At 44.5% G+C, this 15,775-nt stretch overlaps 1 protein-coding gene across 8 annotated transcripts in view; it reads right to left on the bottom strand.

Moving 5' to 3' along the window:
• The window catches only part of ARHGAP22 (Rho GTPase activating protein 22), a 163,214-nt gene that overhangs the window by 28,479 nt on the left and 118,960 nt on the right, over positions 1 to 15,775 (bottom strand). The window contains exon 1 of one of the 8 annotated variants that reach the window (XM_030029745.2): positions 3,774 to 4,129. The exons of the other annotated variants lie outside the window; for them this stretch is intronic. Within the exon in view, the coding sequence (XP_029885605.1) occupies positions 3,774 to 3,894 (121 nt within the window). The 5' untranslated portion in view covers positions 3,895 to 4,129. Of the gene's footprint in view, positions 1 to 3,773; positions 4,130 to 15,775 lie in introns of those variants that run through there. 8 annotated transcript variants of the gene reach the window in all.

Here is a 15,775-nt window from a genome sequence, read left to right as displayed (position 1 = left end):
CCCTCATGCTATCCTGCTAGTGACCATTTCTGCCTCTTCCTCCGACCTCAATGTTTGATGCTGGGCCACAGGCCAATGTAAACCAAGGTCCTTCAGCGTTAGTTATGGCAAGCTTGGGTCAGACCCCAAGCTGTGCACCTTAGAGACAAAAAACCTCCATATCCTATCATCAATCTCTGAGCCAGGCTTCCTCCCACCAAACCCATCTATTTCCTTAAAATGATACGTGGCATTGACTCTTCTAGATGCAAGACAGAGAGGTTTAGGGAGGTCAGGCTGTGGTGGATGTCAGGGCAATTACAGGATAGCAGCCCTGTTTTCTCAAATCTCTACTTCTTGAATCACAGCCCTGCTTCCTAAAGGGCCTGTCTAGAGAAGGCTCCGGGAAAGAGGTAAATGCTCTGCATTCCCCAGGTATAGAGCACAGAGAGAATGTTTTTCCAGAAGCTCATGTTCTGGTGTTCTAGACTTAACTCAGAGCAAGGACTAAAGCAGTGTCAGACACACATGTATGCAAGCACACAGAGAAAAACTGCACACATAATCTCCACTTGCAGTGTGAAGCTTTACCTACATTTCCCTAGCTTTGGCTGGTCTATGGCCAGCAACATGCTCTAATACATTTCAGGCAATATCAGTCCTTGCCTTCCCAGTCAATTTGGATCACAACAGCAGTAGCTTTCTGTAAGTACAATCAACCCGTCAGTGACTCCTGGGTAACAAGTTGACTGCAGCCAAACACAGACCACTGATACAGAGGTTAAGGAATGTGACGCTAAGATAACAGAGATAGAAGGGTGACCTCCTTTGAGATTCAGAACGAGCAGCAGATGGACCTTTCACAAGCACAGTATTAACATTACTATGGGTGTCTGCTGCAGAACCAGATGCTGGGGACCCTGTCTTTCCCCCTTCTTCAGGCATGGAGTTTGGTAACACCTTTTTCTCCTGGATGGAAACAGCGATCTTTGGAGGAAACAAAGGCACTGCAATATTCTTCTACTGCAATACTGCTCATCTCCCTTCATACCATTTCAAAAAGGTAACAAGAAAAACCAGCCATGAAACCAAGACTGACATGAGTGACGATGAAGCTGATCTACGTATCATATGATGAGTGAAAGGAGCTAGCACAACCATGGGTTTCTTCTTGTGTGACAGTGTGTGCCGAAAGGCTGTGCAGGTGAGATCACACAGCCCTCATGGGTAATTTTTTGCTGAGAGGAAGAAAAGACCCTGAAGCCATTGCCAGGGTGAAAGACTTCTCTCAGCCCAGCTCTCTTGGCTGCCTCCCACCTTAGTTTGGCAGCCCAACTCCAATTGCAGATCTATGTTTTCTCTTTCCTTCAACCCTGAACCCTAATTTTCCAGGGAAGCACTAGAAGAGGTCACCAAGCATCATGCAGACAAAATATTTCACCCAAGCCAAGTCTATTGGTAACTGCAACTTTCCCTTTGCAGCCCCAGTTACACTGCAGCTCTATGCTTTCTCTTTCTCTCTATGCTAGCCCTAATTTTTTTTGCTCAGCCGTAGACAAGGACCACCCCAGCCGCTGCTCAGAAGAAAGACTGCTCCCAGACCAAGTCTTTTGGCAGTAAGAGCATTAGGGCTGGGGTTTAGAGAGAGAAAGCACAGAGCTGCAGTTAAAGCGAGGCTGGAAAGTTGGCCTTGGAGAAATTGTTCATCTGTGCAGTGGCTGCAGAGCTTGTCCATGGCTTAGAAAAGGAAATTAGTGTTAGGGTTCAGAGAAGGAGCAAGCTAAGAGCTGTCTTTGGAGTGGGGCTGGAAGGGGACTGTCAAAGGCAAGTTAGAGTTGCTAACAGTTCTGGGCTTGTGGAAATCTTTCATCTGGGCATCTGCTGGGGGGCCTTGATGAAGTCTACCCTCAGGAAAATTACCTCTAGGGCTCTCACAGCTACACTGACAAGAGACATAGCAGATGCACTTACTTCAGTCTCCCAGGGCTAAACAGGGCAGACTGAGGAGGTAGTGTCCTGCTAGCTCTGTAAAGCCCATCTCACTTCAGCTAAGTCTCGGAAGGGCTTGTAAAACTGATGTTGTAAAATGTCCCTGAAACTACCAGGATATCACAGCATCGCCAGGCTAGACAAGGACTGCCCTGCCTTGCAAGGAAAAGCTAATATGGAGCCAGTCACACACAGCCTCATCTGCTGGCTCCTCAAGGAACAGGCCTGTTTTTAATCACTGGGGCCTGCAGCTCAGGCTGAACTTGGCAGCGCTTCACTCCATTTGATGATCCTGCTGGAAGACATTAAAGTTTTTCTCTTCATTCAGAAGGGGAGCCAGTGCCATCCAGTCACACAGACAGAGTTAGGCTGGAAATAAAGCCAAAGCTACTAGCAACCCAAGGGTTAACTTTCCTTGTCATATCCTTATTTATAGCTAGGCCCTTTTGTTTGGTTTCAAAGCAGAAAAAAACCCAGCATGCCTGGGACCACATCCTTAATCTCAGAAAGATTCAAGAGATACTAAAAAAACTGGGCTAGCGGAGCTACAGAATTTCTTTCCTCTACTGCAACAAGCTGCCACTGTTCTTTAAAGATTTAGGTGGTTCTTTGTGGAAAAAGCGAGCCAGGAATGATGTACTGACTAAGACACAGACAGGCTCTCTGTCCTGGCCTGAATAGCTCACCCACCAGCTCCAGGCATACAAAGCCTATACATTCAGCTATGCTGTCCAGACACGCAGTGGGCAGGAAAAATATATGCTCCCTGCTTCATTTTTCCTCATCAGAGCTCTGATTTCAACCAAAATAAACTAAAGACAGAGATAATAAAATCAGTTCTTGAGTAGATTTTCTTTACGGGGAGGACTAAGGACTCCGTATGTGCTTAAAGTGGGAAAAGTCCAGACACACCTACGTCAGCTGTATGTACAGCTTAGTACACACACGTTAAAAGATGTGCTGGAAGATAATCAGGCACACACCTGGATGCTGCTATACAGCAGTACATACACCCGCGCATGCATGTGGTGCCTCACAGACAGGCAGTTTACGGATGTAAAGACTGTGTACGTGCTCACCTGCACAGGTAAGTGTCTGCTTTTACTTTCCCACATTCGTGCTTAGGCTCCCATTTATCTGTCCCTCTCACACATGAAAGCACTGAGAAAAACTCATGGGCAGACATTCAGAAATGCATATGCTTCCACAGCACAAAACACATACAAACCTATAACTCTTGTTTTCCCTCCCCTGGCCCACCCAAGCACATACTATGTGGATTACTGCAGCAGCAATTGAAAAAGGAGTTCCACGTTAGGAGCTGTACATGCCTAAGAAAAGATAGTCTCTAACAACTAAACAATCCGGCCAGACAAAGCATGCAAGAACAGGGGAAAGGAAAGGAAGTGACAGATAATTAGGAATCAAGAGAAACTGATGAAGTAACTTGCCCAAGGTCACACAAACGGGTCTGTGGTAGAACCTGGTGTCTTCTGATCCCATTCCCCACAAAGAGCAGCCTCCATATACTGGGAGCTGAGTACTCTCAGCCACATACAGCCATTTAAATATTCTATGTAAAAGCAAACAGAAACACACCTCCCCAGAACTATCTTTAAATGCTAGCTCGACATCCGGTAGTATTTTTGGCCATAGACTGGATCCTTCCCACTCTTTCCCCCTTTGTAAAGCCAGATCCTTTTTTAGATTCTTAGCTTCTGTCTGAGGCTAACCTCAAATATCTGCTTTTCATCTAGGAAAAGAAAACCATATACAAATCTAAACTCTGGAAAATCATCTCATACCTCTTGTTCTTGTGCAGCACTCCGCTACATGACAGGCGCTGAGCTTCAAGCAGAAACCAGGCAGTGTCAGACAGCAGGAGCGGCAGAGAAAGAAAGTCCTGACTTCAGGCATCAGACACATTCTGAGTCCCAGCACTGGCAGCTTTCCATTCACCCAGCGCTACAGAGCGGAGAGCAGCCGATCTGCCCTGGGAGATAATCTCAGCAGCACATCTGGTCTTAGCTCCGCAACTCGGCATTAATTATGACTTGTGCAGAAAGCATTTGAAATATCCAATGAGATGCAGAGCTCCCCAGCTCCCTCCGCATGGGGAAGGAGAGAGGAGAAAGACAGGCAGGTAGGGTCTTGCCCACCCTCGAAGCTGCCGCCAATGTAAACAGCAGCTAAGTATGGGTCACAAGTTTTAACAAAGGCATCCCCCATCGGCTCTGTAATATATTCATGCTCTAATTGCTTGTCAGATCTATTCTAGATAGCTGGAAAAGCTGAGCAACAGTTGCTGTCTGCATGCCACGCTCTGGATCCCTTCCTGATACAGGCAATGTTAGTTGTGCTGCAGGCAACCTGGTGCCCTGGTCTGGCCTCTGATCTGCTTGCAAAGCACCAGAAGCAGAAACCTCATTTTGGAGGGGAACATCCCCCCACCTTAGCCTTAGTGTGCTCTGAGAGCATCTCCACAGCTTTGAGACATGTTGGAAAGTTTTACACAGCTTAGGAAAAGCTACAGTCTTTGATCTGTGCAGGTTTTTGTGCTTACAGCCTCTGCTTTAGCCCTTTACAGAGAAGTTGCCTGATGATGAATACCTCAGCTGAATAACTGGTAGAGGAAGGAACTACAAGATCCTTACATGTGAACCAATCCCGAGGACTTGCTTGCAGGAAAACATTCACCCTCTCGGCTCCTGCTCTCAGGGTAAGAAGCCTGTATTTAAGAAAAATGCTTATCACACAATGCCCCATGCAGTTATACAGAGGCCAGCCCTCCATCCCATTTACAAAATGCACTCGTGACTGCAGATCTGCAGGAGTCACCACCCAAAACTTTTGCACCAAGCTTCTGGGGATTTTTATCAAGCTTGGCTAACTTCATCTCCCTCTACAGGAGAGGGGAGAAAAAAAAAAAATGTTATCCCTGTCTGCAGCCGCTCATCTGCTTCTGTTATTAAAATATCATGTCTGCAGTCACTGTATAGACCACAGTCATCTGAACTTAATGGCCCACCACTTCCTTAGCTACAGTTTGGCTCAGTTTGAACACACATGTCAAAGAAGATACTGACCCAGTAGTCAAGCTCTGAGATTCCAGTCACTGAGACAGTGTTGTCCTGCAACTCAGGAAACTTGGGATCAAACTCTGTCTCTACATTCTCTGTTTTGATCAAAAGCTCCTGAAGAAATGACTGTCTCTCACTACAGGTGAAGGCAGTACCAGGATCGAAAGCTCCAGTTCTTGAATGGCAAGGTAGTAAGGTATTCCTTAGCTATTCAAGGTATACCTCGAGAAGCAAGGTATTGCACAACTAGACACCAGAATCCCAGACAATACACTAGACAGTATTTAAAGCCCACTAAAGAATATTTAGAAAGCGATGGAGATCCTTAAAAAAAAGGTACAAATGCAATCCAGGGTATTCTTCACCCTTTTATTATCCTCTCTTCCCTTGTGGTGAACACAGCAGGCTGCAGGTTGGGGAGAGACTGCCCACAGTGCTAACTGGTGAGCAGGACCAATCCTCTTCTGAATGGCTGAGACACCATCAGGATTTTTGGCACTATTCCCTGGAACAATGCCTCAAAATGTGTCACGTCTGCTAAAAACATTATGGAGCCTAGGACTCAATGTTTGGGATGGGAGCCCAGAAGATAGAAAATGCAGACTTTTATTCTTCCATTCAGTTCTCCATTTCTGTTTTCCGTCTCTCAAAACACAAGAACAAGGAGGTATCCAATGAAATAGAATGCCATGTTGTTTAACATGGATATTGTTATACCCAAAGTATAATTAACCTGTGAAATTCACAGCCTCTCTATGGCCAAGGACACAGCATGACTCAAAGCATGATTAGACTTCAGCATAGCTTATAATACTGTGAGTAGTACAAGAGATGATGAAGACAATGTAAACTCTTCTCCAAAGAAAGTGCAAACACAGCTCTCTGGTGAGAGAAAAAAGCAGGAGCACATGCTTGCTTGCTCACATGAGCATCACAATGAAAGCATAAAATGGCAGCTGCTTCAGTGTTGTTCCCTACACATGGTAACTCTGCAGTTATAGGTGTCCTGTGAGAAGAATGCAACATTGTGCTGCGTATCTACACACTCCACAGTTAACACCTATTTCCTTATATGAAACAATTCTCAATCCTTTTCAAAGCATTGTGTTAAAAATCATGACTTAGACCACAGAATATGATGAGACTGGAATAAAAATCACTATATATGTACTTAATTTGACTTCTGTGTTTTGAATTTCCAGGTCACACTTGGATCCTGCTTTCTCTGTTAACCACATTTCTCAAAAATGAAATCCAAGATTCACACATAATCACTGGATTGCAGGGGCTCCAGGCTCCAGAAGTATACTTGATACTGCAAGAATAGCAATAAAATCCAGACAGCTGGCCACATTGCATATAAACTACCATCAAAATTTTCACCTGGAGATCTCCCCATACACATGTGCCAAGGAGAGAAGGGGTAATGGAGACTGAACTCCCTCTTTCCCCATTGGTGTCAATTTGTTTAACTGTAGAGAAGTTTACCACTGAGCGGCTCTTATTTTCCTAAAGAAGAACTTGGGTTTCTAAAACTGTTTAGTGAGTAAATCTCCCATGATCTTGCTGCTGGGGAGCTGGAGGCATTTTCTTTCCTGGTGTCATTGTATGGAGCGAGTCCTAGTAATACTCTGATGAGCTAGAACCACTGCAGTTATTCTGCTGCAGGTACCAGAACAGGGAGAAAGCATCCTGCCTGTACATGTCACTACAAGCCTTGAGACTGGCTGGGAAGTTCACTATAGCTCGCACAACCTCTGAAAATCCAGGCATGTCTCAGGCTTGGCATCTACCTCAGGTCAAATTCAGTCTTGAATCTGGTTGCAACAGACAGGAATGGTGAACTCGCATGAACTCAGAAAAGATTCCTCCTCATCTCTGATTGTGAGCAAACTTGTTGGCTTGCACAGCTCTAGCAAGTGCCCATAGGGTGTGGGTATTTTTAGACACTGGCTTAGAGTATTAGCTAACATACAGGTATACTCAAGCGGACCTGTCTGACGGAGCTCAGATCTAGGAAACTGCTTCGTCTATTTGTACAGAAAGGGCCTAGCATTAAAGTTAGAATCAGAGCTGAAGATCCCTAATTTTCAAGTAAATTGAGCCTTGTACAGACTCATCTTTTAACCCAGGCAAACATGGGCACTCCTTGTATCTGTTAAAAGTTGGCAGTGAAACGGCTACAGGTGATCAGTCACAGGGCTGAACCCAGCAGGAAGGACTTCAACAGTATGTTCCCCATACAGAAAGTTTCCCTTCCAGTTTCCTCCCTCTCCAAACACTTTGGACAGATCCTTCTCTGAACAAAATGATGTCCGCACACACCTCCCCTGCTCTGGGCTGGGGTCGTAACCTTTACTGGTAAAATGAAATCTTTTGAGAATAAACAGGCTTCGGCTTACTGGCTGATAAACCAGTTCACCCTGGGTTAAAGGGTTAGCAAATAGCTATGTTCATCCTTCTATCACAGTAGATTCTGCCTAACCTGTGTGAGGTGTCTTCCCATCTCTCTAAAATATGTCAAGAAATGAACTGACTGAGCAGCACTATAAATTACCCTGCTGTGGACTCTGATCAGTTTATGCTCTAAATGGAGATTGTAACTATTTGCTCACAGAGAAAAGATGATAAAGAGACCTAAAACATCACTTAACCACAGCATTCTGAATTCAGAGCCAAACCCCTGTGTTCATTGGTCTATTTCTCTCTAAACAAAGGCAAGAAGTGTTTAGAGAACTAAACATCAAGAGCAACAAAAAGTGCCTTTTAGCAAGCAGTGATCTGGACAAACGTGCCCTGGAAAACTTCTTGCTCCCCACAACATAAGAACATCTTTTACAGAACTTTTTATTTACTGACTCTTGCACATGCCTGTCTACATTTAATAGATAGGTTCCATAGACTTGACTGAAGTTATGTCTGTAGAAAGCATCTGACCAGCAGATCTTCTCTTTCAAGTGTGCTGCATGTTGATGCCCCCACCACACAGAAAAGTTTTACAAAAATTCTGGGTGTTAGTTTGTAAAAAACAGTTATGACATAGTATAACTGTTGCCACCAGTATCTCATCACTAGAGAAGGATGACAATTCCAGCTGTGGGTTCAAATGCAAGGATCACAGAGTCTGAAACCTGTTGCTGATCCTCATCTCTAATACAGAATGAAATAAGCCACCTGGAGTTGTGGCCATCCTGGAGCCTGGCAGGGCCTGTGATCTAGATTTACAACCAAAAATTAGAAGACAAGCCCCTTTTGTCCATTCAGAAAACCGAACAACCTTATGTCCTCAAGCCTTCCCATGTCCCAAGCCTGAGAGGCTGACAACCTAAGAACAATCAGTCACTGAGAAGCAGGCAGGTTCAACATTGAACACATGGGTGCTTATCCAAATCAAAATTCATCATAAATACCTCTGTCAATCTGTAACCTGCAATTGTAAAACTCACTACTAGGTAAATTGTATATGGTTTCAGTTTGTTGTTTCCTCAAACTCAATCAATGATGAAAACCTGTTAGCTAACTCCCAAACATTTACCTTTATCCTCCACTATCCAACTAAATCCTCAGCCAATATAAAGCATAACTTCTACCTTCACCACCCAAGCATAAGGTCATGGTCTAAGTTCTAGCAACAGCTGAACCTGACTAGCTGTGCTCAGGGAGGGGTTGGCATTTAGCTCCAATTTGTAAAATGGATAAAACATTTCAGTAAATCTGATAGCCTTTCAGGAACACTTCTAGAAGAAGTCAAGGGCTGCATATGTTCCCTTCCCTGACCTGCAACTCAGAAGGTAGGAAGGGGAAATTGCAAGCCTGATTACGTGATGATGGAGAAGAAAAAAGGAGCAACTGTAGGGAATAGAAGGGTAACCTTTAGAAAAGAAATAGGAAAAGAGAGACAGGGTGAATTTCTTTGTTCTCAGCTCCTAAATGGTTAAAATTGCAACTTGCAAGGAGCAGGCTACCATTCCCCTTCAGTAAGCACATATCCTCATAACATTCATCAAAGGACTAATACAGAGAAATTAAAATACTTGCCTGCAAGCTGAGAAACACCACAGGAACATGTTTGTCCCATTAATCATACACTGCCAGGATGTGCAGTGAGAACCATCAGTGTTTTAAAGACTGTCAGCTCTCAAACATCAAGCATGAATCTAATGATTACAGGAAAGGTCTCACTGAGAAACCACAGTGTAGGAGGCAGTACTGGTGAGACTATGTGCTACAGGCAGTAGCCACCAACAATATAACAAATGCACAGCCACTATCACCTCTCCATGGCACTTAACTAGCTGAAGAGAAGAGGAAAAAAATGTTATTGAAGCAAACACAAGCCCCACCATATTTCATCTAAAGCTGGATTGCTCTTAGCAATACAAGGTATATGAAGCTAATGACTCCCTCCAGAACTTTTTCTTTGACAGCCCAGGTGGACTGATCTTCTATGAACCCATCTAATTCTGTTTTGAATCCATTTATTATTTTTGTTTCCACATCTGGTGACAGTGAGTTTCATAATTTAATTGTGCACTGCATGAAACACTTTTCTTCTTGGTTCAAACCTCATGATTGTGCACTGTTCAAATCCTCCTTGCATGTGTAATTTCATCCATCAGACCTTCCTCCACTCTCCTCTTTTCCAAGACCCTTTTCAAAGTCATTTTTTTGAGGAAAGGGCTTAAGTTGGATAGCTTTTACATCTTAATTGCTTACACAACCTCTGGAGTACAAGACCAATTCAGGGCAGAGCTTGTATTAAAAATTTTACCTTGAGCTTGAAAAACCTTTCCTAGCACAAATTTCATCCAAATGGAAACATTCCCATGTGATGTTTCATTTTATCAGGCCAGCATTTACCAACCAAAAAACATTTCATCAAGCAAATCCCATGAAAAGCTTTACTCTGCTCACCTGCAAATGTAATAGAAGTCATTTCTAGTTGCTGTTTTTCTCTATCTGCTATCTGGTTGAGCAGAGGCACTAAGAAGGATTCTTGCTCAGCTACCTGTCATTCCCCAGCTCTGGATGCCTGCTCTTTGGTGCCCAGGAGTGTCCACACTAACAAAGTACTACAAATTCATTCACCTGATGCCAAATGGCATCATCCTTCAGAAGCCACTGGAACTAAGCTGGTTAATGACAGCTGGAGATACAGCATTACAGTGCAGAACTTTGGCTGCTGCCTGGAGTTTTTGAAACCAGTACTGGGGGACTTGCCCCTCTGACAAGCCCTGACACAGTACTCCAAGAACACCCATTTCTGTTCTGCGATGGCCAGGGTACTGCATGGTCTCCACTTAGAGACCAGATAAGCTTGGGCACTGGTACTGAATGTCACTTAAAGCCTTTAGCCAGCACCTTTAAAGATGAAATATATGTGAGGAGTGAACTAAAGAGATGTGAAAGTTATGAATTTTATATAGAGGGGAGCAGCCATCTAACTTCTAAAGGTAGGATCTTCAAAAGTCAGTAAAGAACATCTTTTGCCCTTGACATGCTTTAGCTTTGCTTTTAGTTTTACACCCTTCCATCAACTATTTATACGCTGTGATAAGATCCACTCTGAACTTTCTCTCCTCCAGGCTAAACAATCCTAGCCTTCTCAGCTTCTCTTTGTATTTCACTTACCACAATCCTTTAATCATCTTAGTGGCCTTTTGCTGGACTCATTCCAGTAAGCCCACATCCTTCTTGTCCTGGGAGCCCAGAACTGGACAAAGCACTTGTGCTGGCTTTGGCTGGGGTAGAGTTAATTTTCTTCACAGTAGCTAGTATGGGGCTATGTTTTGGATATGTGCTGAAAACAGTGTTGATAATTCAGGGATGCTTTCATCACTGCTGAGCAGTGCTTAGACAAAGTCAAGGCCTTTTCTGCTTTTTACACCACCCCACCAGTGAGTAGGCTGGGGGAGCACAAGAAGTTGGGAGGGGACACAGCTGGGACAGCTGGCCCCAACTGACCAAAGGGATACTCCATACCATATGATGTCATGCTCAGCATATAAAGCTGGGGGAAGAAGAAGGAAGGGGGGGGGACGCTCGGATTGATGGCGTTTGTCTTCCCAAGTAACCATTACACATGATGGAGCCCTGCTTTCCTGGAGATGGCTGAAAACCTGCCTGCCAATGGGAAGTGGTGAATGAATTCCTTCTTTTGCTTTGCCTGCGTGCATGGCTTTTGCTTCACCTATTAAACTGTCTTTACCTCCGCCCATGAGTCTTCTCACTTTGACCCCTCCCATTTTCTTCCCCATCCCACTGGCAGGGAAGTGAGCGAGCGGCTGTGTGGTGCTTAGTTGCCAGCTGGGGTTAAAACCACGACAGCACTCCAGATGTGGCCTTACTAGTGCTGAGGGGAAGGCTCACCTCCCTCAGCATGCTGGCAATGCTCTTCCTAATGCAGCCCAGGAATCTGTTGGCATTCTTTGCCACAAGGGTGCATTGCTGGCTCATGTTCAACTTGTTATCCAACAGCATCCCAGGTGCTTCTCTGCAAAGTTACTTTCCAGCCGGTCAGCTCCCAGCATGTACTGTTGCCTAGGTTTATTCATCCCCAGGTACAGCACTTTGCATTACTCTCTGTTGAACTTCATGGGGTTCCTGTCCACTCATTTCTCCAGCCTGCTGAGGCCCCTCTGAATGATGGCACAACCATCTGATGCACCAACCACTCCTCCCAATATCATCTGCAAGCTTGCTGAGGGTGTCCCATTATCCAGGTCATTAATGAAGCTGTTAAACAGTACTGGCCCCAGTATCAGCCCCTGGAGTGTACCACTAATGACTGACCTTCAGATGGACTTTGGGCTGCTGATCACAATCCTTTGAATGCAGCAGTTCAGCCAGTTTTCAATACACCTTACTGGCTATTCATCTGGTCTGTACTTTATGAATTTGTAAAGGAGGATATTACAGGACACAGTGCTGAAAGCCTTGCTAAAGACAAACAATAATCACTGCTGTTCCCTCATCCACTATTTCGTCATAGAAGGCTATCAGGTTGGTCAAGCAGGACTTCCACTTCATAAATCCATGCTGACTTCTCCCAGTCACCTTTCTGACCTCAATATGTTTGGAAATTATTTCTGGGTTTGTTTGCTCCATCACCTTCCCAGCAACAGAGGTGAGGCTGACCAGCCTGTAGTTCCCTAGGTCCTCCTTCTTGCCCTTCTTGAAGATAGGAGTCTTCAGGGACCTCCCCCAACCACCATGTCTTTTCAAAGATTATCAAGACTGGCCTCACCAGTGGCCAGCTCCCTCAGCACTTGTGGATGTATCCCATCAGGTCCCATGGACTTGGGTATATCCATTTTCTTTAAATGTTCTCTAACCTAATCATCCTCTACTGAGGAGAAGTATTCCTTGCTTCAGGCTTTCCCACTGGCTTCAGGGGCTGGGGAATGATGAAGACAAACCTTAGCAGTAAAGTCTGAGGTGAAAAAGGCATTGAGGACCTTGCCCTTTTTTATGCCCTTTGTCATCAGGTCTCCTGCCTCTTTCAGTAGTCTGCCCATATTTTCCCTGGTCTTCATGTTGTTGATATGCCTGAAGAAGCCTTTCTTGCTGCCCTTCACAGCCCCCACCAGATTCAACTCGAGGTGGGCTTTAGCTTTCCTAAGTCCATTCCTGCATGTTCAGACAGTTTCTCTATATTCCTCTTAGGTTACCTGTCCCTGCTTCCACTTCTTCTATGCTTCCTTTTCAGGTATGAGCTTTGTCAGGAGCTCCTTGTTCATCCATGCAGGCCTCCTGCCACCTTTCTGTGGTTTCCTGCAGATGGGGGAGGACTGTTCTTGAGCTTGGAGGAAGCAATCCTTGAAAATCAATGAGATCTCCAGGACCCCTCTTTTCTCCAGGACCATATTCATGGGATTCTTCCAAGCATAACCCTGAGAAGGCCGAAGTCTTTTCTCCTCAGATCCAGGGTTGCGATCCTTCTATTTGCCTTGCTGAATGATGCCTTCAGAGCGGCTCTTTTACAGATAGTCATTGGAACCTCAGGCAAGTTACTTGATTGCTCAATACCTCAGAATCCTCCTTTACAAAAAATGAGGACAATAGCCTTTGTCTACTTCAAGGCTGTGTCATGTCAGTAAAATACGTTGGTCATAAAGCAGTAATAGAAGCCCCAAATATATCTGACAGAGATAAGTTAGAAAAAAATAACTTAATCAGATCTCAGAAACAGATCTTAAAACTTTCTCTGTTGTAAGCAGTTTTGGCAGCAAGATCCACTCCAAACTTACTTTAGTTCTAGCTCTGTGTCTCAGTTTCTATACCCACAAGTGTAGCCTCTGCTTGTGATACCTTTGCCCGGGGCAAGGCTAACCACTACCTCCTCACAGGTGATTCATGCATCCCCTAGTCCTAGGCAGATATCTGAACTCATAACCCCCATCATCTTTCTCTTCATCTTCCCTTGGCTGGGCCCATCTCCCAGGTGAGACAACACTGAAGAGCAAACACTGATAAGCTGCATTAGGCACCAGCCATCTCTGCAGAGATAACGGCACGTATCAGGCATAACAAACACCCAGTGTCACTCCCCACACACCTGTGGGAGCCTGCACAAAGGAAGCCCACCCTGCCACCTAGTGAAAAGGCTCCTCTTGGCCCAGCCAGGAATCCTACTTCAGACTGCCACTCTGGGGGAGCCCTCTAGCAAGACAGGGAGCAAATAGCTCCTCTCTGTCTTCACACTGAGCAGATAACAGAAGCCACCTACCTCTTCTTCATTACAGTGGTATCTTAGCATCTTAAGTTCACTGATATGATTCTATGCTCATGATGCTCTTGCTGGAAAATCCCCATCTTACAGGTGAAGAAATTAAACCTCAGACTCCCAAGACTTAACATCATATCCTAGCTCCTAAACAGTCTGGCGTCTTGGAGGACGTGCATCTAATACCAATACCTGACCCTTCAAAACAATCATGTTTTGCTCTCATGCAGATGTTATCTGAAAGACATTTACTCATCTAAACCAGGATCCCTAACTAGGCCTATGTAGGGCTATTCTTTCATTACCCATAATGACATTGAGCCAGGTATTAAATTATACCTCAGAGACTTGTCCCCTAGTTTGCAGCTCTCCCCTAATACAAGACATGGTCTGCACAGGGCCCTTGTTGCCAGCAAAAACATTCTCTGCACAGTTTTGTTGGCAGAAGAAGAAAGAATCCACACATCATGGTTTATCTTTATGGAGAAGAGGACTGGAATTAATGATAGTAGAGTGGCTTCCTCAGTGGACACTTCTTCAGAGGCCACCAGTTAAAAAGTGACTATTGCTCCTGAACAGAGAAACCACTTGTGGAGCTCTGGCAGAGCAATTACTTTGTCACAGGGTAAAGCTCTCCATGTTTGCCTAAGGGAAGCACATCCCTTCCAACTGCTTCACCTCCCCTCCATCAGAAGGAACTGATGAAAGCTTGGGATGAGGAGGAGGAGAAATTAGGATAAAGTAATGGAGAAAGAAAGGGGCTGTGACATGCATTTCTGGCAGAGGAGCAAGGAACTGCTCATGGCAAGAAATAATATGTAAACAGAAGAAAACAAACACAAACATAACACCAGATTAACACAGAATGATTCTGTCCCCATGCAGTGCTGGTTGTGTGCTGAGCTGTGAGAGAGTTATGCCACTTGGCTTTCAAATCAGGCACTGAAAACCTCGGCTTTTGTACCTCATGGCCCAAAATTCAGTCCTAGACACAGTATGTTTTACATCTGATGCAAGACAAAAAAGCCCCCTGAGAGGTGAACAGATGGAAAGAGATTTCCTTAAAGTAGCTGTATTTCTTCACCCTAGAAGTACAGCCCCTCTGTACATGTACAGAGTGAGGAATGAGCTCCTCTCCCCGCAACTACACCAAACTTTCAGTGCATCCACCTACGAAGGACACTGGCAGGCTCACTCTCACCCAAGCCTATGGCCACAAATCCTTTGCAATATGGCACTGCTACAAGCTGCAGCTGCAGAACTGCATGACTGTAGGGCACAGAGGGACTCTCCAGATAAACTTTCAGTGATGTAAACTCAGAGCAAAATTTGTTCGTCATGGAGGTAAGAAGGATCATAGGGAACAGTTTTAATCACCCTCTGCCAGAATGTGTTCCAAAACTCACTTTTATCAAGCCACTGTGACAAACTCTATTCTTAAGGACACGATCAAAACATACAGAGCACACTCAAATCTCAGTTTACAAAATCTTCTGCTCTGAATGAGATAGGCTCCTGAATTCTTGAATCTAGTCTGAAACTCAGGGAAACTTGTTAGAAATTACTTTCCCCATAAACAAGACAGCTCTTCTTCAAAAGACTTAGGAACTCTAGGATTTTATTTTAAGGCCACATTTGAAGTTTATTTCAAAGCACACATTCCACATGGTTTTTAACCCTGAATGTGTCTCCTATTAACAATTTGGGACCTTCAGCAGCTTTGGGGAGTTTTCTGTTTTATTTTAAGAAGCCTTTGCTTTTCACCTTTAACCACAGTTCATGTGCCCGCATCAGCACGTAAGAAGATACCCTCAACCTTTTTGATTTATGTTTTTTCAATACATCAGCAAAGATTAAAGTGTGGCTAAGCCTCCCCTTTTATCTTGGCATAATTCATTTTTATACCATATCAACCTTCTCCAGGGCTGGATATTTACATACTAATAATGAAGCCTGCTTTTTAATTCCTCCCCCCATCCCTTTAGCTTCATGTATTAAAAAG

Source organism: Aquila chrysaetos, chromosome 11 (genome assembly GCF_900496995.4).
Source record: "Aquila chrysaetos chrysaetos chromosome 11, bAquChr1.4, whole genome shotgun sequence".
Lineage (NCBI taxonomy): Eukaryota > Metazoa > Chordata > Aves > Accipitriformes > Accipitridae > Aquila > Aquila chrysaetos.
This window is presented reverse-complemented; position numbering and strand designations above follow the sequence as displayed.